Genomic DNA, 22,444 nt, shown 5'->3' on the forward strand with positions numbered 1-22,444 from the left:
ACACACACACACACACACACACACACACACACACACACACACACACAGAATAAATCCCAATGGCTCCCTATTGTCTTCTGGATTAAGTATAAAATGCCATGCTTGGCATTCAAAGCCCTTCACAACCTAGCCTCCTCCTATCCTTCCAGTCTTCTTACATCTTACTCCCCAACATGTACTCAAGTGACACTGGCCTCCTGAATGTTCCACAAACAAGATGCCCCATCTCTAGGCTCTGGGCATATTCTCTGGCTATCCCTGTGCCTGGAATGATATCTCTCCTCCTCTCCAATGAATGACTTCCCTGGGTTCCTTTAAGTCCCAACTAAAATTTCAACTTCTAGAGGAAGCTTTGTCCAACCCTTCTTAATTCCAGTGCCTTCCTTCAGTTAATTATTCCTTTTTATCCTGTACATAGCTTGTCTGTATACACCTGTTTGCTTGTTGTCTCCCCTGTTAGACTGTAAGCTCCCTGTGGGCAGGGACTGTCTTTTGCCTCTTTTAGTATCCCCAGTTTTTAGCATAGAGCCTGGTACACAGCAGGCACTAGATTAATGTTTACTGATTTATTCTGAACAACTTCATATACGGTTGAGTTTTTTATTTGTATTTCTTCTTTTGAAAACTTCATTTTCACAGAACCCAAGTCAAACATCAAGTCCAAAGTCAAGAAGTAGGTTAGAAGAATGGGCAAACAAAAAAAAAGAACCCTACCATAATGATCTACCATATGGTTTCAGACAAGCTCAAGACAAAAATCCAGAAAAGAATGACTTGAAAACACCTATAAGTATTGCCTCAGAGAAGAACAGTTTTCCAAAAAAAATTTTTAATTGTTTTTATAAATGGAATGAGAATGTTTGAGGGAAAAGTTGGAAAAGAAATAAGACCTATGAATAAATAATTGGAAAAGGGATTAAGGGCTTGGCATAAAGGTACAAAATCTTGCCCTAGTAACAGACTCTCTAAAAATTCAATTGGATCAAATAGAAACCAATGACCACGTGAGGCAACAAGAAAAACTTTTTTAAAAGTCAAAAGGCTAAAAAAAATAAAGAAAATGTTTCGTATCTCATAGCAAAAACAACTTAGAAAACAGAATGAGGAGCAAAAAATTAAGAACTATTGGGCTATCTGAAAGCCTTGACTAAAAAAGGACCTTATTACAAGAAATCTTAAAAGAAAACTGCCCAGATCTCTTACAATCAAATGGCAAAGTGGAAACAGAAAGAATTCATCAGTTACCTCCTCAAAGAAACCCCAAAAGGAAAACTCTAATCCTGGCCAAAATCCAAAGCTTCCAAGTCAAAGGAAAAATATTTCAAGCAGCCAGAAAGAAAGAATTCAAGCAGCCACCACTATAAAGAAACAGAGAACTTGGAATACAATATTGCAGAAGGCAAAGGATATGAGCTTACAGACAAGAATAACTTACCTAGAAAAATCAAGTATAATGTTACAAGGGAAAAAATGGACCTTTAAAGAAATAGAAGAACTTCAAGCATTATTGATATAAAGACTAGAGTTCTTTTAGAAATTCTAAAGTACAATCACAGTCCTGAAGAAAACATTAAAAGGCCAACGTGAATGAACAATGATAAAGGACTAAATAAGGATCAATTGCTCACATTCAAATATGAGGAAATGATACATTATGTCCCCTCTGAACCCTATCTGGGAGCCCAATTACACAAGGACTAGTGACTGTTATTTTTTGATGAACGTAAGAAAGAGAATGGATAGAGAGCAGATGAGGAATAAAACGGGGTTGGAGGGAAGGGAAAGGAAAGTTAGGGGAAATTTTCTCACATAATTAGGGTGCACAAGTAGACATTTATACAAAGAGTGGGCAGTGGTGGAATGGTTGAGAGTTGAACCACATTCTCAATTGATTTCTTCAAAAGAAGAAAACGCACGCACATACACATACATACACACACACACAGAGCTGGGAACAGAAATACATTTTACTCAACAGGGAAATAGGAGGAAAAGTGGAGAAAGGGAAGGGGAATTAGAGTGAGATTAAGGGATAGAGTAGTCTTAAGCAAAACAAATTTTAAGAATGTTAAAAAATACTTATAGGTCTTTGCGAGGTGGCAAAGAATGGGAATCTAAGGAGGTGCTCACAAACTGGGGAATGACTGAACAAGTTATGGTATATAAATATGATGGAATATTATTGTGCTGAACTCTTATCAATGTTAAGATCAACTAGGATTCTAGAGGACTTATGAAATATGCTACTTACTTTCTGATAGAGAGGGAAAGGGGACAGAATGAGACAAATAATTTTTCTGAAATTTTTGGAACCTGCAAAACAGCTTCAATAGAATGTGTGTTTGAAATGGGTTTTGTTTTTCTTGTGTTCCCAATTAGGAATGAGGGGAGTGAAAAAAAAAAAGCAGAGCTTGTATGATTAAAATATTTTTTAAAAAAAGAAAAGTTCAATTTTGTAAACCTCTTATCTACAAGAATAGCAATCTTACAGATTTGTGTCAAATCTCTATATATTTTTGCCAGATCTATGGATAAAGGAAGAAATTAAGGACCAAAGAAAATCCAGAAAGCATTACAAAGCATAAAATAGATTAATTTTGATTATATAAAACTAATAAGTTTTTGCACAAACAAAACCAATGCAACCAAAATTAAAAGGAAATCAGAACTGAGGAAAACATGTTGCAACAAATATCTCTGATAAAGACCTCATTTCTAAAATATATGGAGAACTGAGTCAAATTTACAAGAATACAAGTCATTACCCCAACTGATAAATGGTCAAAGGATAGGAACAGGCAGTTTTCAGATGAAGAAATTCAAGCTATCTAAAGTCATATGAAAAAATGCTCTAAATCACTACTGATTAGAAAAATGCAAATTAAAACTCTGAGGTACCACCTCAGACCTTTCAGACTGGCTAATATGACAAAAAAAGAAAAATGATAAATGTTGGAGGGATGTGGGCAAACTGGGACACTAATGCACTGTTGGTGGAGTTGTAAACTGATCCAACTATACTGGAAAGCAATTTGGAACTATGCTCAAAGGGCTATAAAACTGTGCATACCATTTTATCCATAGGTCTACATCCCAAAGACATCCAAAAAAAAAGGGAAAAGGACCTATCTGTACAAAAATATTTACAGTAGCTCTTTTTGTAGTGGCTGATAATTGGAAATCCGAGAGGATGCTCACCAATTGGGGAACGGTTAAACAAGCTGTGGTATATGATTGTGATGGAATATATATTGTGCTGTAAGAAATGACATGCAGGATCATTTCAGAAAAACCTGGAAAGACTTACATGAACTGATGAAAAGTGAAGTAAGCAAAATCAGAAGAACATTGTACACAGTAACAGCAATACTGTATAGTGAATGACTTATCTATTCTCAGCAATACAATGATCCAAGACAATCCCAAGGGATTCTTGATGAAGCAATGCTATCTGCCTCCAAGAAAAGAACCGATACTGTCTGAATACAGACTGAAGGATGCTATTTTTCACTCTTTCATTCTTTTTTCATTCAAGGCTTCTGGTACAAAATGACTAATATGGAAATGTTTCACATGATTGCACATATATAAACTATATTCAATTGCTTGCCATCACAGGGAAGGAGAGGGGAAAGAAGGAGAGGGGGACAGAATTTGAAACTTAAAACTTTTTTTAAAAAGTTAAAATATGGTTTGAACGTGTAATTAGGGGAAAAAATAAAATATTTTAAAATCTCTACATATTAATATTCTTTGTGCAAAAGCCTTCAAGTTTTATTGTTGAAACCAAGGGTTCTTAACCTAAGGTCTGTGAACTTTAAAAATATATATATTTTAAGAACAATATCAATATTAATTGAAATTTGTTTCTTTTGTAATACTATGTATTTTATTTTATGAATTTAAAAACAATGCTAAATAGCTATCCACACGCCTTACCAGAATGCCAAAAGGTAAAAGGACACAAAAAAATGTTAAGAATCCCTGACCTATATTAAATTGCTTATTTTTTATTTTCAATTAGTCAATTAACAAGTATTTCTTAAATTCTTATTATGTGCCAAGCATTGGGAATACAAAACATTAAGCCAAACAGGTTTCCCTGACCTGTAATTTTGAAAGATATAACTTTCCATTATCCTCTAATTATTAGTTTCTTAGAGAATAGTATTCTACTAAATTTGTGTTCCATAATTTTTTTTCAGACATCCCTCAATCAATGGGCATCCACTTCATTTTCAGGTTTTTAGCACCAAAAGATGCTGTTATGAATATTTTGGTATGTCTAGCAGTGAGATACTAGGAGGTTAGATAATTATAGGCATTTTTACTAAATTTCACAATTTCAAACTGTTACCCAAAATGATTAGACTAATTCACAGCTCTATCAGCGCTAGTGAGAGAAAGAGACAGAGTGAGAGAGAGAGAGAGAGAGAGAGAGAGAGGGGAAAGAGAGAAAGAGAGAGAGTGTTAAGGGATTAAGGGCTCATTATGTGACAGGCATGGCTCTAACTGCAGAAGACACAAATACAAGAGAACATGACATTCTCTACTTTCAAGAAGCTTAAATTCTAACATGGAAAAACAAGAGGGTTCCAGCCTGCCTGTGTCCCTGCAGCCCTTCCAACAATGATCAATTTCATCTTTGTTGCTGTTACCAACTATCAGGGTTACTTTAACTTACATTTTTCTTTAATTTCATAACTAGTGATCTGGAGAAGTCTTTCATCTGCTTATCAAGTTTACAATTCTTTTGAGAATGACTTTTCTAGGATAACATATCTTTATCATAAATATCTAATGCAAAACCTTTATTCCCTTTCAACAATTTCCCTTCTTATCCTAGCTATGATTTTATCCATCCAAAATCTTTCAATATCATGAAATTTAAACTGCTTACTTTGTCTTGCAATGCATTATCTCCTGTTTGGCTAAAAGTTCTCTCTTTAGGCAGAGTTATAAAAGCTATTCATTTTTCTCAAATAATGTGTCCTTTTATATTTAGGTCTTTAATTCATTCAGAATTGTTGCATATGGTATGAGATGCTGGGATAAATCTTTTTTTTTTTTTTTGACAGAGTGTTTTCCAGTATTCCCAGCAGTTCTGGTCAAACAGGGAATCCTACTCCAAATGGTTTATGTTCTTGTATTTATGAAATAATGGTTGATTGATTTGTATTGTTTCTGACTCTTCTTTATCCAATTTGTTCAATTTTCTACTTATTTTTAGTTAGTGTCAGATAATTTTAATAACTATTTCCCCCCCTCTTCTAATTTTACTAATTTCATAATGTAATTGGGACACTATTAATTTTGTAGCATAATCTGAATAAAGACATCATTTTTACTACATTGGCATGACCCAGTCATGAACACTATCTCTAAAATTATTTCTATTTTTATTTCTGTAAAAAATTGTCTTGTAATTCTATTTATAAAAGTCCTTTGTGTGTGTGGGTAGGATATCCTCCAGGTTTTTAATTTGTTCAGTTGTGTTCTTCATGAACCCATTTGAGGTTTTCTTGGTTTTCTTGGAGTGGTTTGCCACTTCCTTCGCAAGCTCATTTTACATAAGAAAACTGAGGCAAACAGGGTTAAGTGACTTAAGGGTCACACAACTAGTAAGTATCTGAGTCTGGATTTGAACTCAAATCTTCCTGACTCCAGACTCGGCACTCTATCCACTGAACCACCTAGCTGCCCTGATATTTAATATTTGCTATTTTATGTTGTATTTATCTTCTACCCAGGATCTTCTTAATAGCATACAGAAATAAGTACAGTTTGTAGACTTATTCTGTATTCTACTACTTTACTGAAGTTTTTAATTGTTTTGATTAATTTTTTTGTTAATTCTCTAGGTTCAGTAAGTAAACCAATACATCACCAGCAAATAGAAATAACTTTGATTTCCCTTTGTCTATGCCTTATTCCCTTAATTTCTTCCTTTTGTCTTATTGCTAGCTAACATTTCTAGTACTGTTAAATAACAAGAGACAGTGGATGTCTTTCCTTCAGGCTTGATCTCAATGGAATAGTTAATTCTTCATTTGAGACAAATACTTTTGACCATATTATGGAAAGGTTCTTTTATTCCTATGGTTTTTAAAATAATCATTTTTAACATAAATGGATACTGAATTTCTGTCAATGGCTTTCTCTAAGTCTACTGATGTACCCATGTAATTTTTAAGATTTTCATTAATGTGATTAATTATGCTAATAGGTTCCTTCAGGTTGAACTATCTTTGCATTCCTGATACAAGTCCAATGTGGTCACACAAAATATATTTTGGATATAGTACTGAATTCACTTAGCTAATCCTCATGTCTTTTCCTTTCTAATTGTAGGACTCTCTATTAAATTTCATCTTATTATATTTGACCTATTGTTCTAATCTGTCAAGAATTTTCTGGATCCAAACTTTATCATCCACCATATTAGTTACCCTCCCAGCTTTTTGTCTTCTACTGATATTGCTAAATACGTAATTTTTAAATCTATCTATGTGATTACGAAAAATATTAAACAGCACATCACCATGCAGATCTTTGGAGAACTCTACTACACACCTTTCTTCAAGGTGACTTACACTATCTTCTAGACCATTAATCACTCCATCATTTTGACAAGAATATGAAAGATTGTGTAAATGCTTTGTTAAAATTTTGATAAACAATTCTGCATGGCTACAAATACCAGGATCTATAAGATGAATCAAAATTACAAGTGACCCACAGAGCAATTAACTAGCACATGGTCCATAAGTAGATTGACGCATATTATCAAAGACAACTTGCCACAGGAAATGACATAAAAGACTAGATTCTATCAAGGCCATTAATGATTAGAACAATCCAAATGTCACAATGGAATCAATGAACTATTTTTTAAAAGTCAGAGGTAGACTCCAGTACATTAGGTAGATCCCCCTGTGGAGGATTTATGGACAGACTTGGACACGAAATGCTCAAGATAAAGTAAGGATTGGCTGCAATCCTTGGCTGGTAGAGAATAAGGATTGGCTGGTAGAGAGAAATTTAAATCTGGGCACAGATCCTCTGACGTCTTCAAGTATCATAGCAGACGTGTGTTACTGAGGAGATGAATTGTTTATTTAGACCCACAACACCAGATTTTTTTCCATCAGACTAAAAGAGAAAACTTCATCTGACTATTAAACAGGATACTATCATTCATCTTTTTGTAAATGTTTATTTACAGACAAGAACAAAGTTAAGCAAAAGAAGGTTCTGGCTCCCAAATAATAATTTCCTTCATTATTCCATCCCACATTTGGAGTTGAACCTTCCAATTGCCACATATAAATCCTTGATCCAATTATTTGTGAAAATATTAACTTTGGAGGAAGTAAAACATTTGGACAGTTTTAGCTAGCACCTGAAACTTCTCAACATTACTGGAAGAAAAAAATTATGCCAACTACCTAAAATATGCAAAGTATTGTAGGCACGCAGATTAAACTGTGTAAGTTTAGAATATTTACTTTGTGATATTCTAGAACTTTACCACAAATTGGTTACAGGGATAAAAAAAAAAACTTTTTTTAAAGATCCATTTAACAAAGGAACAAATATCCTAGTCAAAACAAGGAACATGAAGTAAAAAACAAAAAATTATTATACTCAAGGGCAATTTCTTTCCTTCCCTTGGGAAATGTGCAATTTAGGCTTTAGAATTTAAAATATTTCCAAACATTATCAAGACAAAAAGAAAAAAAAGTCATTGTAGGCAAGTCATAGAAAATGAAAGCACATGGGGCTTTTGAATTGAACTCTTTTAAACAAACTCCCCATATTATTAACTTCTTCCAATTACTACTAGAGCTTAGAAGAGTAACTCATTAAGTAGAAAATTAATACTAAGAGAAGCCTCTATAAAATGGTCTTTACTGGTATAATGAAAATAAAACAAAACATTTACAAGGAAAACAAATTAGTCTTGTACCAGTAGAAGAAACATAATACTCTAGAGACATAAGATTTAGCACAATTAAGTACCACTGAAGAGTACCTTACACTGGATTCTAAAGAAAAAAAATTTAAACATTACAGTAAAACAAAATCCTCAAATATTGCTCAAATAGTGTTAGGCATAGTTAATATGTTGGGCAGTTTGGTTGAATTTCATTTTTTCTCTTTTTAAATTGTTGCTTCAAGAGCTAGTTTAGTCAGTAGAAGAAGCGGAAAGGAAATATTTGAATATTTAAGGTGACATGAAAAGACATCAATTAAGATTTTTTTTAAAGCCTTGGGACACATATTACACTAACTTTATTTTAACATTGGTACAGGAAAATACGTTTTACCTTTTCTATGCAGTCATCAAAAAATGCCAATCCAGTATCTTTATCACTTACAAAGCTGCACTCTTCAATGAAACGGATAAAAATCTGGGTTTTAGTTAAAAGAGTGTAGAATTTCATATATGCACGATCTCGGCTTTTTAAAAATCCTAAAAAAAAAAAAAAAAAAAAAAAGGAAATCAAATTGTGTACTATAAAATTTAATTGTAAGTGGAACCAGATATTCTATACCAAGTATTATTTTAAATTTTCACCTTCACTTTCCTCACTCTAATTTATCTACATATTAGGATTACAAAACATATGGCATCTACAAAAGGCAACTATTACCAGACTTTTTTTTTTTTTTTTTAATCTTTCTTATGATGACATATCAACCAGTTACTGGGGAAGGGAAAGAAGTGGTAAAATAAATCCAATCAACAAGTACTGATTAAGCACATACCACATGCCAGGTGCTAGAGATACAAGAATGAAATAATCTCTACTTATAAGGAGCTTAAAAGATAGCAATCATTTAATATGCATTTAAAATAAAGTTTAGAGCAAATGATCATAATACTCCCCTTCAGGCTATATATGATGAAATAGGCTCAGAGTTATTTGGAGTTAAAAGGGGACAAAAAGGGGAGGAGTTAGGGATATTTAACTTGGGTACTAGAGTAAGTTACACAACTACAGGATCTTATTTTCTGCAATGGCTAGCACAGTACATAGTAATCGACAAACAGCAGGGATTTAAAATACTTGTTGAACTGAAATGAAATTCAGATAGTTCTTGAAATGGACTTTATCTGGTTCCAGTAAATGGGGAAAAAATGAGTGACTCAACACTTGTCTTCCTATATTCACCTTGGAAAATGTGAAATTCATGCACTGTTACTCTTTCATTTTACTGAACTGTTTAATCCACTCATATTTCAAGTTATAATTGGTGGGTTTCAGCTTTGCCTCATGCATTTCTTTGGTATCTAGTCAGCTGTAGCATACTGACGTTTCTGTCTCCACTACATCTCTCACCATTCATTCCCATACTTCACAGCCAACATTCTAGTTCAAGGTCTCTCTCGCTTGGGTTCCTGTAATAGCCTCTAACCGATCTCCCCAATCCATTCTCCACACAAGTGCCAAGGGATTTTTTTTTTTCTGAAGTGAAGGTCTGACTTCATATCTCTTCTAGGATCAAATATAAACTACTCTATTTGGAATTCAAAGCTCTTATAACCTGGCCCCTTTCCAGCTTTATTATGCATTATTGCCTTCCGTGCACTCAACAGTGCAGGAAAGCAGGCTTTCTTCTTGTTCTTTCTATACAATATAACACGGCTGAACCCTTTGCCTAGAATATACTCCCTCCTGAACTTGGTCTCTTAAAATCCTTAGCTTCCTTGAAGATTCAGCTCAAATGCCACTTTACAAGAAACCTTTCCTGATATCCTTACCTCCCAGTGGTCTACACAAATGACCTTTTATCTGTTTGTATATATTAATACATGTCTACATTTTTCTCTCTCACAAAAACATAAGCTCCTTGAATGCACTATTTCAATTCTTTCTATTTTCAGAGCCCAGCACACGATAGGGCATATACCAGGTGCTTCATAAATGCTAAATGATTGATTGATTGATTTTTATTTCCTTCCTCTTTTAAGTCATTATTTTATCCTCAGGATTAGTTCTGCTAATCACAGCTCTGAGGTCCAACCGGGGCCCCATTGTGCCCACATTGCGGAGTGCCTCTCATGGCTGTAGGCACACTTCACTCTAGTCATCTTTCTGATCTCTCAGTGCAGCTATATCCTTTGGACTAAAGATAATGCCCTGATGAACTTAAGTCTTTAAGTCCTGAAATTCCTGATTGGTGCACACTTTCACCCTATCTAGGCCACATGGTAGTCAGAAGAAGTGATACAGGGACACTCTCAAGGTCTTTCTTAAGAACTTTGGAATTGATTGCATGAGATGGAAGATGCTGGCAAAGAACTGCCCAGCAAAGTATGCCCACATCAAAGAAAGCGCTGTATTCTATGAGCAGAGCCAAAACTGCAGGAGCTCAAAAGAAACATGAGATGCACAAATGTAGAGACATTTCCACCCCCAAATATTCATATGGAATATTTGTGCCTGACCTGTGGTAGAGCATTCCAAGGTCATATTGGTCCAATCAGCCATAGTCAGACATGCTGTAACTTGACTCTTAACAACAGTGATGTCATTTTGGTCCTCTTCAAGAACAAAGGACAACCAACCAACCAACCAATCTGGGCCAGCTCCAGCCATGCTTCATTCTACACCCTGGCTATCTTATCATCATCTATCCATTACTGTGTACACACACACACACACACACACACACTCCCCCCCCATTTGTTCTGTTCTAAAAACATCAATCAATACTCCCATTGTTACTGTAAATAATGTTTCAATCTACTCCACAAACCTAGTAACCTTTCAACTTTCTAGTATGTGTAAAAAGTGCTTGGCACAGTGCCTGACACAAAGTAGGCATAACAAATAAACAAATAAATACTTATTTGCTTCCTTTCACCCAAACCAAACAAATCCCTGCCCAAACCATATAAATCCCTCCCGAGATGCAACTTCCTTTATGTGTTGTTTCCCTCTATTACATAAGCTTCTCAGAAGGACTATTCAAGCTTTTGTATTTGTATCCCCAGTGCTTAACGCATAATAATCACTTAATTAATGTTTATTCATTCCTCTATGCTTACGTGAGTTCTTGCCTAGCCCTTCCAATTTGCCTGTGCTCTCCCAAGTTTGTTCCTTCCACTCTATTCTGAATTTTATTTTCTAATTCATGAGCAATACCCTTACTTCTTAATTCTCAGGCAGATCCACCAGCAGGCTACTGCAATATTTAAAAAATGATGTGAAGAAAGCCTGCACCACGGTGGTAGCAAGTGTCAGCGGAGAGAAGTGGTTATACTCAAGAGATGTTGTGAAGGTAAAATTGACTGACCTTGGCAACCGATTAGACATAAGAGAATGAGAGAGACAAAGAGAGAGAAGAAAAAAAGTAAAGGATGATACCTAGGTTGTAAGTCTGGGGAAATGGGACAATAATATTGCCCTTTACAATAATAAGGACTTTGGAAAGGGGGAAGGGAGAAAATGAACTCAGCTTGGAACATGTCGAATTTGAGCTGTCTACTTGACATCCAGTTCAAGATTTCTGAAAGGCAATTGGAGATATGAAATTGGAAACTAGGACAGTATAGGTAGATCTAAGAATCATCAGCTGAGAGATGGTAATTAAATCCATAGGATCTCATGAAGTCACCAAGTGAAATAGTACAGAGGGAGAAGAGAAGAGGGCCCAGGACAGAACCCTAAGGACACATAAGGTTAGAGTCCATGATCTCGACAAGGATCCAGCAAAGGAGACAGAGAAGGAGTGGTCGGGTAGGTTAGGAAGAAAACCAGGAGAGGACTGTGTTCCAAAAACTTAGAGAGGAGAGTGTCAAGGAGGAAAGGATGATCAACAGTGTGTCAAAGGCTGCAGAGCGCTCAAGAATGAGGATTGAAAAAAGGCCACTGGATCACTGATAACTTCGGAGACCAATGCTGGTGGAATGATGACGTCAGAAGCTAAAATGTAAGGAGTTAAGAAATGAGAGACAGAGTGAGTGTCATAAAGAGAGAGAGAGAGAAACAGAAAGTGAAGGTTCCTACTGGCCTTTTCAAGTAGCTTGATCACAAAGGGCTGAAAAGATATAGGATGATAGTTGAAGGGCATGGATCAAGTGAGGTCTTTTTAAGGACAGGAGAGACACAGGCATGTTTGGTTAGACTGGGAGAAATGGAAGATAAGTAAGTAAGCAGGGAAGACAGAGGAGGTAATTTTCTGTAGAAGATAGGAGGGAATGGGATCACTTGTACAGGCAGAGGGGTTTTCCTTGGCAAAGAGTAGGGCTACCTCTTTGTGTGAGATAGGGGTTAAGGAGGAGATTGTGGCAGAAGGTATCTGAGTGATATGAGATGGAGAATTCATTCTCAGCAAATGGCATCAAGCTAACTGGAAAAAAAAAAAAAGAATATACATAAAGATATGGAAACCAGTTCTTAAAAAAAAAAAACAAAAACCAAAAAGCAAGGATATAGGAAAAGGAACAATCATGTCATACAATTTTTTTTAACCATCCAACAACCAAATTTTCATCTGATGAGTACCAAAACATCTAGCCTTGGCTTATGTACCTGACCAAGTCCCTCTAAGAAAACTTTCTCAACTTTAAGACACATTCTACAGACTACTGTGATTCATTAACAAGCATAGAATTTGAAAAGGAGGTGGGCCAGGCATCAAATCCAAGAACAAAGGATAAAAGATTGGTTACCTGAGCATGCACACTGATATCCACAAAATTTTTGTTTTGTTTTGTTTTTGTTTGTGAGGCAATAGGGGTTAAGTGATTTGCCCAAGGTCACACAGCTAGTATGGTTCAAGTGTTTGGTCTGAGGCTGGATTTGAACTCAGATCCTTCTGACTTCAGGGCCGGTGCTCTATCCACTGTGCCACTTAGCTGCCCCTACAAAATTTTTAAAAGCCTAGAAATATCACAAAGAGATCATACAAATGGGAAAAGGACCCACATGTACAAAAATATTCATACCAGCTCTTTTTATGGTGGCAAAGAATTGGAAATTGAGAGGACGCCCATCAATTCGGGAAAGGCTGAGCAAGTTGTGGTATATGAATGTAATGGAATACTATTGTGCTGTAAGAAATGATGAACAGACTGACTTCAGAAAAATCTGAAAAGGGGCAGCTAGGTGCAGCAGTGCATAGAGCACCAGCCCTGAAGTCAGGAGTACCTGAGTTCAAATCTGGCCTCAGACGAAACACTTGACACTTACCAGCTGTGTGACCTTCGGCAAGTCACTTAACCCCAACTGCCTAAAAACAACAAAAAAAAAAACAACACAAAAAAAACCCAACAACAAAAACAAAACAAACAAACAAAAAAAAAACTTAGAAAGACTTGTATGGTCTGATGCTGAGTGAAGTTAGCAGAACCAAGAGAACATTGTACACAATAACAGCCACATTGTGAGATGACTAATATTGATAAACTTAACCCTTCCCAGCAATACAAGGATCTAAGACATCTCCAAAGGCCTCGTGATGGAAAACGCTATCCACATCCAAGAAAGAACTATAGAATTTGAATGCAGATCGAAGCATACTATTTGCTATTTTTTTTTCCTCTTCTGTTGAGTTTTGTTTCCTCTTTCTGGTGGTTCCTGCTATTGGTTCTAATTCTTACTTACAACATCACTAATGTGAAAATATGTTTAATAGGAATGTATATGTACAGCTTATATCAGATTGTTCACCCTTTTGGGGAGGGTGGTGGGGAGGAAGGGGGAGAAAAATTTTAAACTCAAAAGCATATAGAAGTGATTGTTGATAAATCAAAATAAATTAATTAAAAAAAAGAATTAGGTGAAAATAAAAAAATCCTAGAAAAAGGCCTCCACTGTGTTGGCTAGACCTTCAATTGTGCATGTATAGGAAAACAGACAAAAACTGCATAGAATGAAAAGCGTAAGTGGCTGAGATTTGTAGCAGTGAATGGGGTATCCCACAACAACAACACTGTGGATGCACTATAGCAAAGACTAGAGAAATGAGAGAATGAGAAGAGAGAGAGCAATTAAGAGGTGATAAAAGGTCATAATGGCCTGAATAAAGGTGGCCTTAGTGTAAGAGGACAGTGTTGACATAAGAGCCACTGCCAGGTTACCATATTGAGGCTAACGAATAGTTATCAAGCAAGAAAAAAAATCACAGGTGATTTAATATTGTCATGCCATCAACTAAAGCAGAAAAGTTGGAAGAAGAGGTAGTTTGGGAGGTTGGCAGAGATGATTTTGGATAAGCTGAGTTTTTAGTACAAGCAGAGAAGTGAAAGGACTGAGCAGTCTAACAGGCAGCTGGAGAAATGGAGGTCTGCAGCTTAAATAACATACTAAGTGCTAGATCTAAAAGATTAGGTAGAGTTTTGCAGAGGTGGTAACTGAAGCCAAAGGAGTGGTAGATGAGATGACAGAGAATACAAAAATAAAAGAAGCTTATGAGTCAGAGCTTTAGGGATACTGACATTTAGTACTGACATTGAAAGAGGAAGACGAACCAGGGGATAAAATAGACAAATAGGCAGGAAAACCAAGAGAAAATTGTGTCACATAAGCCAAAGGACTAATATCAATAGGACAGGATGAGACAAGGCCACTAGATTTAACAACTAAGATGCAAGTAGAGAATCTGAATAAGTCACAGTGACAAGGACAAAAGTCAGATTGGAAAAGATTAAGGTACAATTGGTGAAGTATTCAAGTGGATCTTAGGTCTCTTCAATTCAGATAATCTCTTCAACAATGCAGATTGTAACCCACCCATGTCTGCCCATCATGTTCCAATAAGTTCCAAGATAGGAAGTCTATCCAAAGTGGGACAGATACCACTTTCTCTTGCTATTTCAAAGACACCAATGGAGCACTTCAGCTATACATACACCGGTTATCCCTCACTTTTGCCATGTGACCAGCCTATCTTCTTTTCTGACCACATTTCCCTGATTAAAATATTTACTCCAGTTCTTTGTTTCTTATTTGTTATATGTTACAGTCTGATTACATGTAGCATACACCTCTCTTCTGACCACTATGTGACACTCATTTCTGATTCTTCAGAGACTGCTGTGTCCCATGCCTTGTTAACTATATAATAATACTAGCAGTATACTGATATTAAAAGGAAGTAACTTTTTGTGTGGAAAAGTATTCTGACTTTCTATCTACCTCCTGTTTGACTGGAGTGGGAGGGGCCTCATTTGTTGTCCATTTGTATGACTGTCACAGATACGTGTATATTGACAGGCAAATTCTAAAGGTCACCCACCTAACTCTATGTCTGGGTAATAAAACTTCTGGAACTATATCGTTTTTTCCTACTTGGAAGTTTAGGTCAAACTCTTGTGTGGCTATAGATCCCTTTCGATTCTCTGCAATTTTCTAAGATTTGACACAACCAGTAAAGTACCATTCATTAACAAAAGCATCTGGAAGACCTTGCCACCCACGCCTTTCAATGTGGACTCTGTTCTGGTTCTTTTGTATCACAGTGGTAGAGATCTTAGGTGACCATTCATCTTCTGGTATCATGCCTTTTCTGACAGTTTTGATTAAAGGGTCACTGAACAAAATTACCTATATCATATTACATGTATCATTCTATTTTTCAAAAAATCCTGAATGATTTCAATGTATGGATAAGAGATAAACTAATGGGAAGACAGATGTTAAGAAAGAATTTACTGTACAGAATGAGCACAATAGGTTGTATTCTCTACATTATTCAGTTAATTGTTTTGATGGTAAAGATCACACACCACGTGATCTACCACGTATTTACAAAAGCTCAACTACTCCCTATGAATAGTCTCGCTGACTTATGTTGTTGCAGGACAGGGTTGATAAGGCCAATCAATTGGTACTTAGGGTTTGAGAGTGAACAAAATTAAATACTTCAGAATTAAGAAAAAGAGATTTTTACTTAGCCATAGAAGGGTAAGGATATTCAACAAGGACATGTAGTGAGGTACTTTGTTGATTCACCTAAGTTTAGTTACCCTATCTCAGAGCTATAGTGCTTCATCAGTCAATCATTAGGGAGTAGCTGGAACTCCTCTTAGCTCTTTGTACTAACGCAACCTGGAAAAAACATCAACAATCCAAACCTTTTTTGTCCCCTGAGCCACTTAAGTCTTGAGGGCAGTTTCACTACCTTTCAAAGAAAAGAAATAGTTCTACCCACAAGGCAGGGGACACTTATTTCTTCTACCACACATGTATAAATAATTCTCATTAAAAAGCTATGTAGATGGGAAGCAGGAATATAGACTGGTATTTGTTGATCTTCTTTAGGTCACTTTTTTTTCAGTATCAAAAAGGTCTAAGATTTTTCAAAGCCTTTAGTATCTTCTTCATTTTCAGATACCTGGTGAACAAATCCCTCAATGCCCTCACAACTGTTACCCCCAAAACAGATCTCCTCTGTGACGAATGCTAACAGTTTGGTTCCCACAGAATTGATAAGAAAACAGAACAGGGGGAGATTAGGTTATTGATTAACTGATTTCTTGGTTTATTAGTTGACCCAAATATATAAACAAGATAAGGGAGTACATCAAGCGATGTCCCCGAAAGTATCTTGTTTGTCCAGGCTTTCTGGCTCTCCCCTCCTTTTATCTTACTTTCCTGCTGAACCAACAGTTCCTTGTTTCGAGCCTTTTTGCAAACCTTTTTGCTGGGGAAAAGTTTCCTCGCTTAGGCTGTGAGCTCTGAAGCCCAGTCAATGGGAAGAGGAGCTAGTGGGAGGGTGGGGGTTCCACCTCAGGGTCTACATAAACTGGCTTTGAGCTACACTCCCTTGCACACTCTGCCTGGAGCGATCTTGAGCACATGCTGGGTGTGTTCTTTCTCATGAGAAAGCAATAAAACTCCTTTTTGCCTTTCTTAAGAAAAAGTCTCTGATTTGATTATTTTGGGGGTCACAAACACCCCACAAACCTCTATATACATTTGGTCTAATCTAGCCTAATGCCTCACATTCTTCCTTAGATCCCTCATCACTGGGTGGAGGCTATGCCAGAAAAGAGTAAACTCTAGTAGGCCTTATTATGCTCAGTCCCAGCAACAGACCATTCCTGCTTTCTAAAGACTGATCAAACTAAATAAGAAGAGTTGCATTGCCAGTAAGCTGGCCAACTGCTAATTGATTCTTTGATCATGGGAATTCCCGGTGAGAAGGTCTGGGAGTAGGGGTACAGCAGATAGATTTGGTATTGTTGTTATTTTAAAAAGGCAAGAAGAAACATCATTTCATAGGACACTGATCTCCTATCACAGTGCTTGTGATAAGTATTTGGAAAAGACGACCACAAAGAACTATGGAGTCTGAATGCAGACTGAAGCATACTATTTTCTCTTTTTTTTTCTTTCTTGTGGTTTTTCCCTTTAGTTCTGATTCTTCTTTACAACATGACTAATGTGGAAATATGTTTAATATGATTGTAGGTGTATAGCTTATATCAGATTACATGCCATCTTGTGGAGAAGCAAAAATTTAGAACTCTTACAAAAGTGAATTTTGAAAACTAAAAATAATTTTTTTGAAAACAGACCACCAAGAAGATAATTATAGCTTATGAGTCAAAATTAGTTACAAATGATGAAAAGATAGAGAAATTCAGTGAAAAACTTTAGACCTTTAGACCTGCAAATTAAATCAAAATTTACTTTCATACTAAGGCCAGGTAGGAAGAAGTGAGGATGATGAGAAATATATTAGAAAAACATGAGTCAAGAGTAAGGAATAAAAGGTCAAAAATTGTACACTATGAACATATCATGCTTCTATACCCTGAATACTTTTTCAAGTAAAGAATAAAAAGCAAATGTAAATTACTCTTAAGTGTTTAGCAATGAAAGGCAGGAGAGCTGTTGGGAGCAATTCTCTGCCTATCCTACCTTTACACATTTTCCATAGTTGGATTAACAATCATAAATCCAGAAGAGTGATAATAAATCACTTTTCCCAACTCTGCAGAAAGTTGACGGATAACAGGTGCAAAATGAGACAAATTTTCAGGCACAACCAATATATAAATTTGTTTTGTGTGACTATTCCTATTTATAAAGAGAAGGTTTTGTTTTGCTTTGTTTTTAATAAAGAAAACACTAATAATCATCTTCATTCTTAATATTTACATTTGGTTATTAAATTGTACAGATAACACACAAACATACATCCCCTTAATAAAAGGCCTCAAGGCTGCAGGTTCACCACCTCCTGATAAAGTATATAGCAATGAGACTCACAAAGCTACCTTGAAACAGGAGAAGCAACAAAGGACAAAAATGAGAAGGATAATTATAAAATAAATTCTTTAAAAAGTTGCTGGGGGGGGTGAGGAGGAGGGAACAGGAGTCATTCGGGGGCTTAGCTAGGCAACTCAGTGGATAAAGCACAAAACTAGCCTCTCACACTTACTAGCTGTGTAAGCCTGGGCAAGTCTGACTTGCCTCAAAAAAAAAAGTTGCTACAGGAAAACAGAAGTGAAAAAAAGAATTTAAACAATTTGAAGATGAAAATATAAGTTTCCCAGAAGCCTGAGAGACAACAAGAGGAAAAGGTGAAGAACTACTAAGGTTCTTTCCACTCCCTCTCGCAAGCCCCAGAACAAGGCAATTTATTTGGAAAGAAGGTATAAACTTAGTAAAGAGAAATTAAATTTCAGTTACAGCCAAGAATACAAAAAAGCTCTGTTCAATGATTAATACAAAATATAAACTATTTATAGCCACTCTATCTGTTGCGTATTCAAACATTCATCTTAATGACCTAGTATTGTTTCCCTCCAAAGACTTCATTCCAGAACTAAAAACATCCTGGTAAGAAAATCTAAGAAAAATGTAAAATTAAACTCCATTCAAACTCCAACCAATTGTTATGACTGATTTATAAGTATAAAGATTATACTTATACTACTGGTGATAATAAGTATATATTATCTGTATGTACCGAGTAGATTATAAAGCCCTTTATAGCAGAGATTGTTTTCATACTCATATCCCCAGTACCTAGAATAAAGGATTTTTTTTAGCTGAAATGCATTATCAACATAATTTAGAAAAGTTTTTATTTTGGATATCATTCAGTAAGGAAGCACAACAGAAAACTCATTCCAATCATACAGAATTGCACCTTTCAACACCACTCACCTTGTCTGTCAAATAATGAATCTGCAGCTGTAGCTTTATTTGAAGGAGCTTCTGTGATTGGTTTGAGGTATGTCCGATATCCCTTTAAAACAGAAGCCATAAAGCGTAAAAATGCCTCTTGGATTTCCATCTCAAGTTCAGTCATTTTCTTCTGCCAAGAGAAGTCTGCTTCTATTGGGGTCATCTCCACTGCTGAGCCTTCTTGTGTTTTTCTGTGAACTGCATAATGGAAACGGCACAAACAAAAGAGAGTTTGGAATAAAATCAACCAATAAGCATTAATTAATTGCCTAGTATTTGCAGGCACTGTGCCTGGAAGAACCAGAAAAAGGTGAGGATGAAGCAATCTGCTAAAACCATGATACACCCCTCAACCTCCACTCCTTTGAATCCAATATTTCTTAAAAGACAATGGCCTTTTATTCTTCTAGATGAAACTTGCTATTATTTTTTCTAGCTCTATTTGTCAATGGTTTCATAGTAATTCCTGGGCTTGCCTTGGTGGGTAGACTCCCAAGTATTTTATATTGTAAGTTGTTATTTTAACTGGAACTTCTTTTTCTATCTCGTGCTGCTGGGTTTTGTTGGTACTACATAGAAATACTGATTATTTATGTGGGTTCTTTTTATATCCTGCAATGTTGCTGAAGCTGTTGACTGTTTCAACTAGTTTTCATTCGACTTTCTAGGCTTCTCTAATTATACCCTCATATCATCTGCAGAGTGATAGTTTTGTTTCCTCATTGCCTATTTTTATTCCTCAATTCCTTTTTCTTGCGTTCTTGCTATAGCGAGCATTTCGAGTACAATATTGAGTAACAGTGGTGATAATGAACATCCTTGCTTCACTGCAGATCTTAATGGAAAGGCTTCTAGCTTATCCCTGTTAAAGATAATGTTTGGTTTTAGATAGATGCTATTTATCATTTTAAGAAAGGTTCTATTGATTCCCGTGCTTTCTAGTGTTTTCAACATGAATGGGTGTTGTATTTTGTCAAATGCTTTTTTTCTGCATCTAGTGATATAGAACTAGGAAAAAATAAAACTCACCTTGAAGAACAAAAGGTCAAGAATATCAAGGGAATCAATAAAAAAAATGTGAAGGATGGAAGCCTAGCAGTTTTACATTTCAAACTATATTACAAAGCAGTAATCATCAAAATAGTCTGGTACTGGCTAAAAAATAAAGTGGTGAATCAGTAGAATAACTTAGGTACACAATACACAGTAATAAATGACCACAGTAATCTAGTGTTTGATAAACCCAAAGATCCAAATTGGGTAAGAACTCAAATTTGTAAAATAAAAAAAAAAATTTGACATTTGACAAAAATTGCTGAGAAAACTGGAAAGCAGTTTGGTAAAAACTAGGTATAGACCAACATATTACACTGTATATCAAGATAAGGTCAAAATGGATAAATGATTTAGACATAAGAGATGACATCATAAGACATAAGTCCAAGTTTTACATAACAAATCCTTTTATTAAGGGGATTTGTTCTGTGAAGTTTGGATTCAGTCAAAGGGCTGCACCTGAGGGCCTAGAGGCCCACATGTGGCCTCTAAACTGCAGGTTCCCTACCATGTTATAAGTAAATTAGAGGAGCCTGGAAAAAAAATGTACCTGTCTTATCTATGGAGAAGAGAAGAGTTTATTACCAAACAAGAGACAGAGGGGATTATGGGAAGTAAAATAGCTAATTCTGATTACAGAAAATAAAAAAGCTTTTTGTACAAACAAAACTAATGCAGACAAAATGAGAAAGAAAACAGAAAACTGGATAAAAAAACTTTATAGAATGTTTCTCTGACAAAGGCCTCATTTCTCATATATATAGGGAACGTTGTTGAATTTATAAAAACAGCCATTCCCCAGTTGATAAATAGTCAAAGGCAGTTTCGAGAAGAAGAAATCAAAGCTATCAATAGTCACATAAAAAAAGCTCTAAATCACTGCTAATTAGAAAAATCCAAATTAAAACAACACTAAGGTACCACCTCCCGACTATCAAATTAGTTAACAGCATGACAGAAAACGAGATTAAAAAATGCTGATGGGGATGTAGAAAAATTAGGACGCTGATACACTGTTGGTGAAGTCATGAACTACTAATCCAATCATTCTGGATAACGATTTGGAACTATGCTCAAAGGTTTATAAAACTGTGCATACCCTTTTCAATTCCAAAGAGATCATAAAAAAGGGAGAAGGACCTACATGTGCAAAAATATTTATAGCAGCTCTTTTCATGGTGGCAAAGAAATGGATATCAAAAGGATGCCTGTCAAAGTGGAGAATGGCTGAACAAGTTGCGGTATAAGATTTGTGATGAAAGACTATTGTATTGTAAAAAACGACAAGCAGGATGGTTTCAGAAAAACTTGGGAAGAGTTATATGAACTGATGCAAAGTGAAATGAGCAAAACCAAGAGAACATTGTACATAGAAACAGCAATATTTTAACGATGATCAACTGGGAAAGACTTAGCTACTCTTAAAGACAAAGATCCAAGGCAGTTCCAAAGGTCCCATTATGAAAAACACTATTCGTCTATCCATCTCCAGAAAGAGAAACAATGAACTCTGAATACAGACTGGAGCATACTTTAAAAAGAAAAACCACTCTTTTTATTGTTTTATTTTGTCTTTTCTTCTGCAACATAGCTAATACGGAAATATGTTTTGTATGACTTCACCATGTATAATAGATACAAAATTGTCTGCCTTCTTGAGGTGGAGGTATAGGAGGGAGGGGGAGACTATAGAACTCAAAATTTTAAAATGACTGTTAAATTTTTTAAGTTAAAAAAAAAACCAATGGCAATTTTTTTTGTTTGGGGAAGGGGGAAAGGGTTTTCAGATAACATAATACCAATTTGACAATATGGTATTTTATACTTAAGATACAAAGGTAAAAAACACTGTTGTTTACTATATTAGCTAATTAAAATAATACTAATTTAACTTTTGCTCCCAATACATGATTAAACAGAAAGACTGAAAAAATTCTAATATGGTTGACAAAATACATTGAGATTAAAGGGGTAAAAGAAATCGAGTTACCATGCCTTATACATTAAATTTATCTCAGAGAAAAATATGTAGTAACAAAATTTAAAAAAAAAATTCTAATCAACTCTGAAATTAAAAAATTGAAAATAAATAAATAAGCCAAAAGGAACACAAAAGAAGTACTCTTTTTATTAGGAGAAATAAACTGGAAAACCACAGGACTATAGTGATTATGAAAAAAACTAAAAGGTTCTTTCAAAAGGTTAACAAAAATCAATAAACCATCAGCTAA

The 22,444-nt window shown here is 35.5% G+C and overlaps 1 protein-coding gene across 4 annotated transcripts in view; it reads right to left on the minus strand.

The window, feature by feature from the left end:
• Positions 1–22,444, minus strand: part of DENND4C (DENN domain containing 4C) — a 117,058-nt gene that overhangs the window by 35,325 nt on the left and 59,289 nt on the right. For all 4 annotated transcript variants that reach the window (XM_027874586.1, XM_027874584.1, XM_027874585.1 and 1 more), the window contains 2 exons: positions 19,137–19,355; positions 8,331–8,476 (listed from right to left, as the gene is read on the minus strand). In XM_027874586.1, coding sequence (XP_027730387.1) covers positions 8,331–8,476; positions 19,137–19,355 — 365 coding nt within the window. The remainder of the gene's footprint in view (positions 1–8,330; positions 8,477–19,136; positions 19,356–22,444) is intronic.

The sequence above is a fragment of the Vombatus ursinus genome, unplaced genomic scaffold (assembly GCF_900497805.2).
Source record: "Vombatus ursinus unplaced genomic scaffold, bare-nosed wombat genome assembly UNPS02014807.1, whole genome shotgun sequence".
NCBI classification, from domain to species: domain Eukaryota; kingdom Metazoa; phylum Chordata; class Mammalia; order Diprotodontia; family Vombatidae; genus Vombatus; species Vombatus ursinus.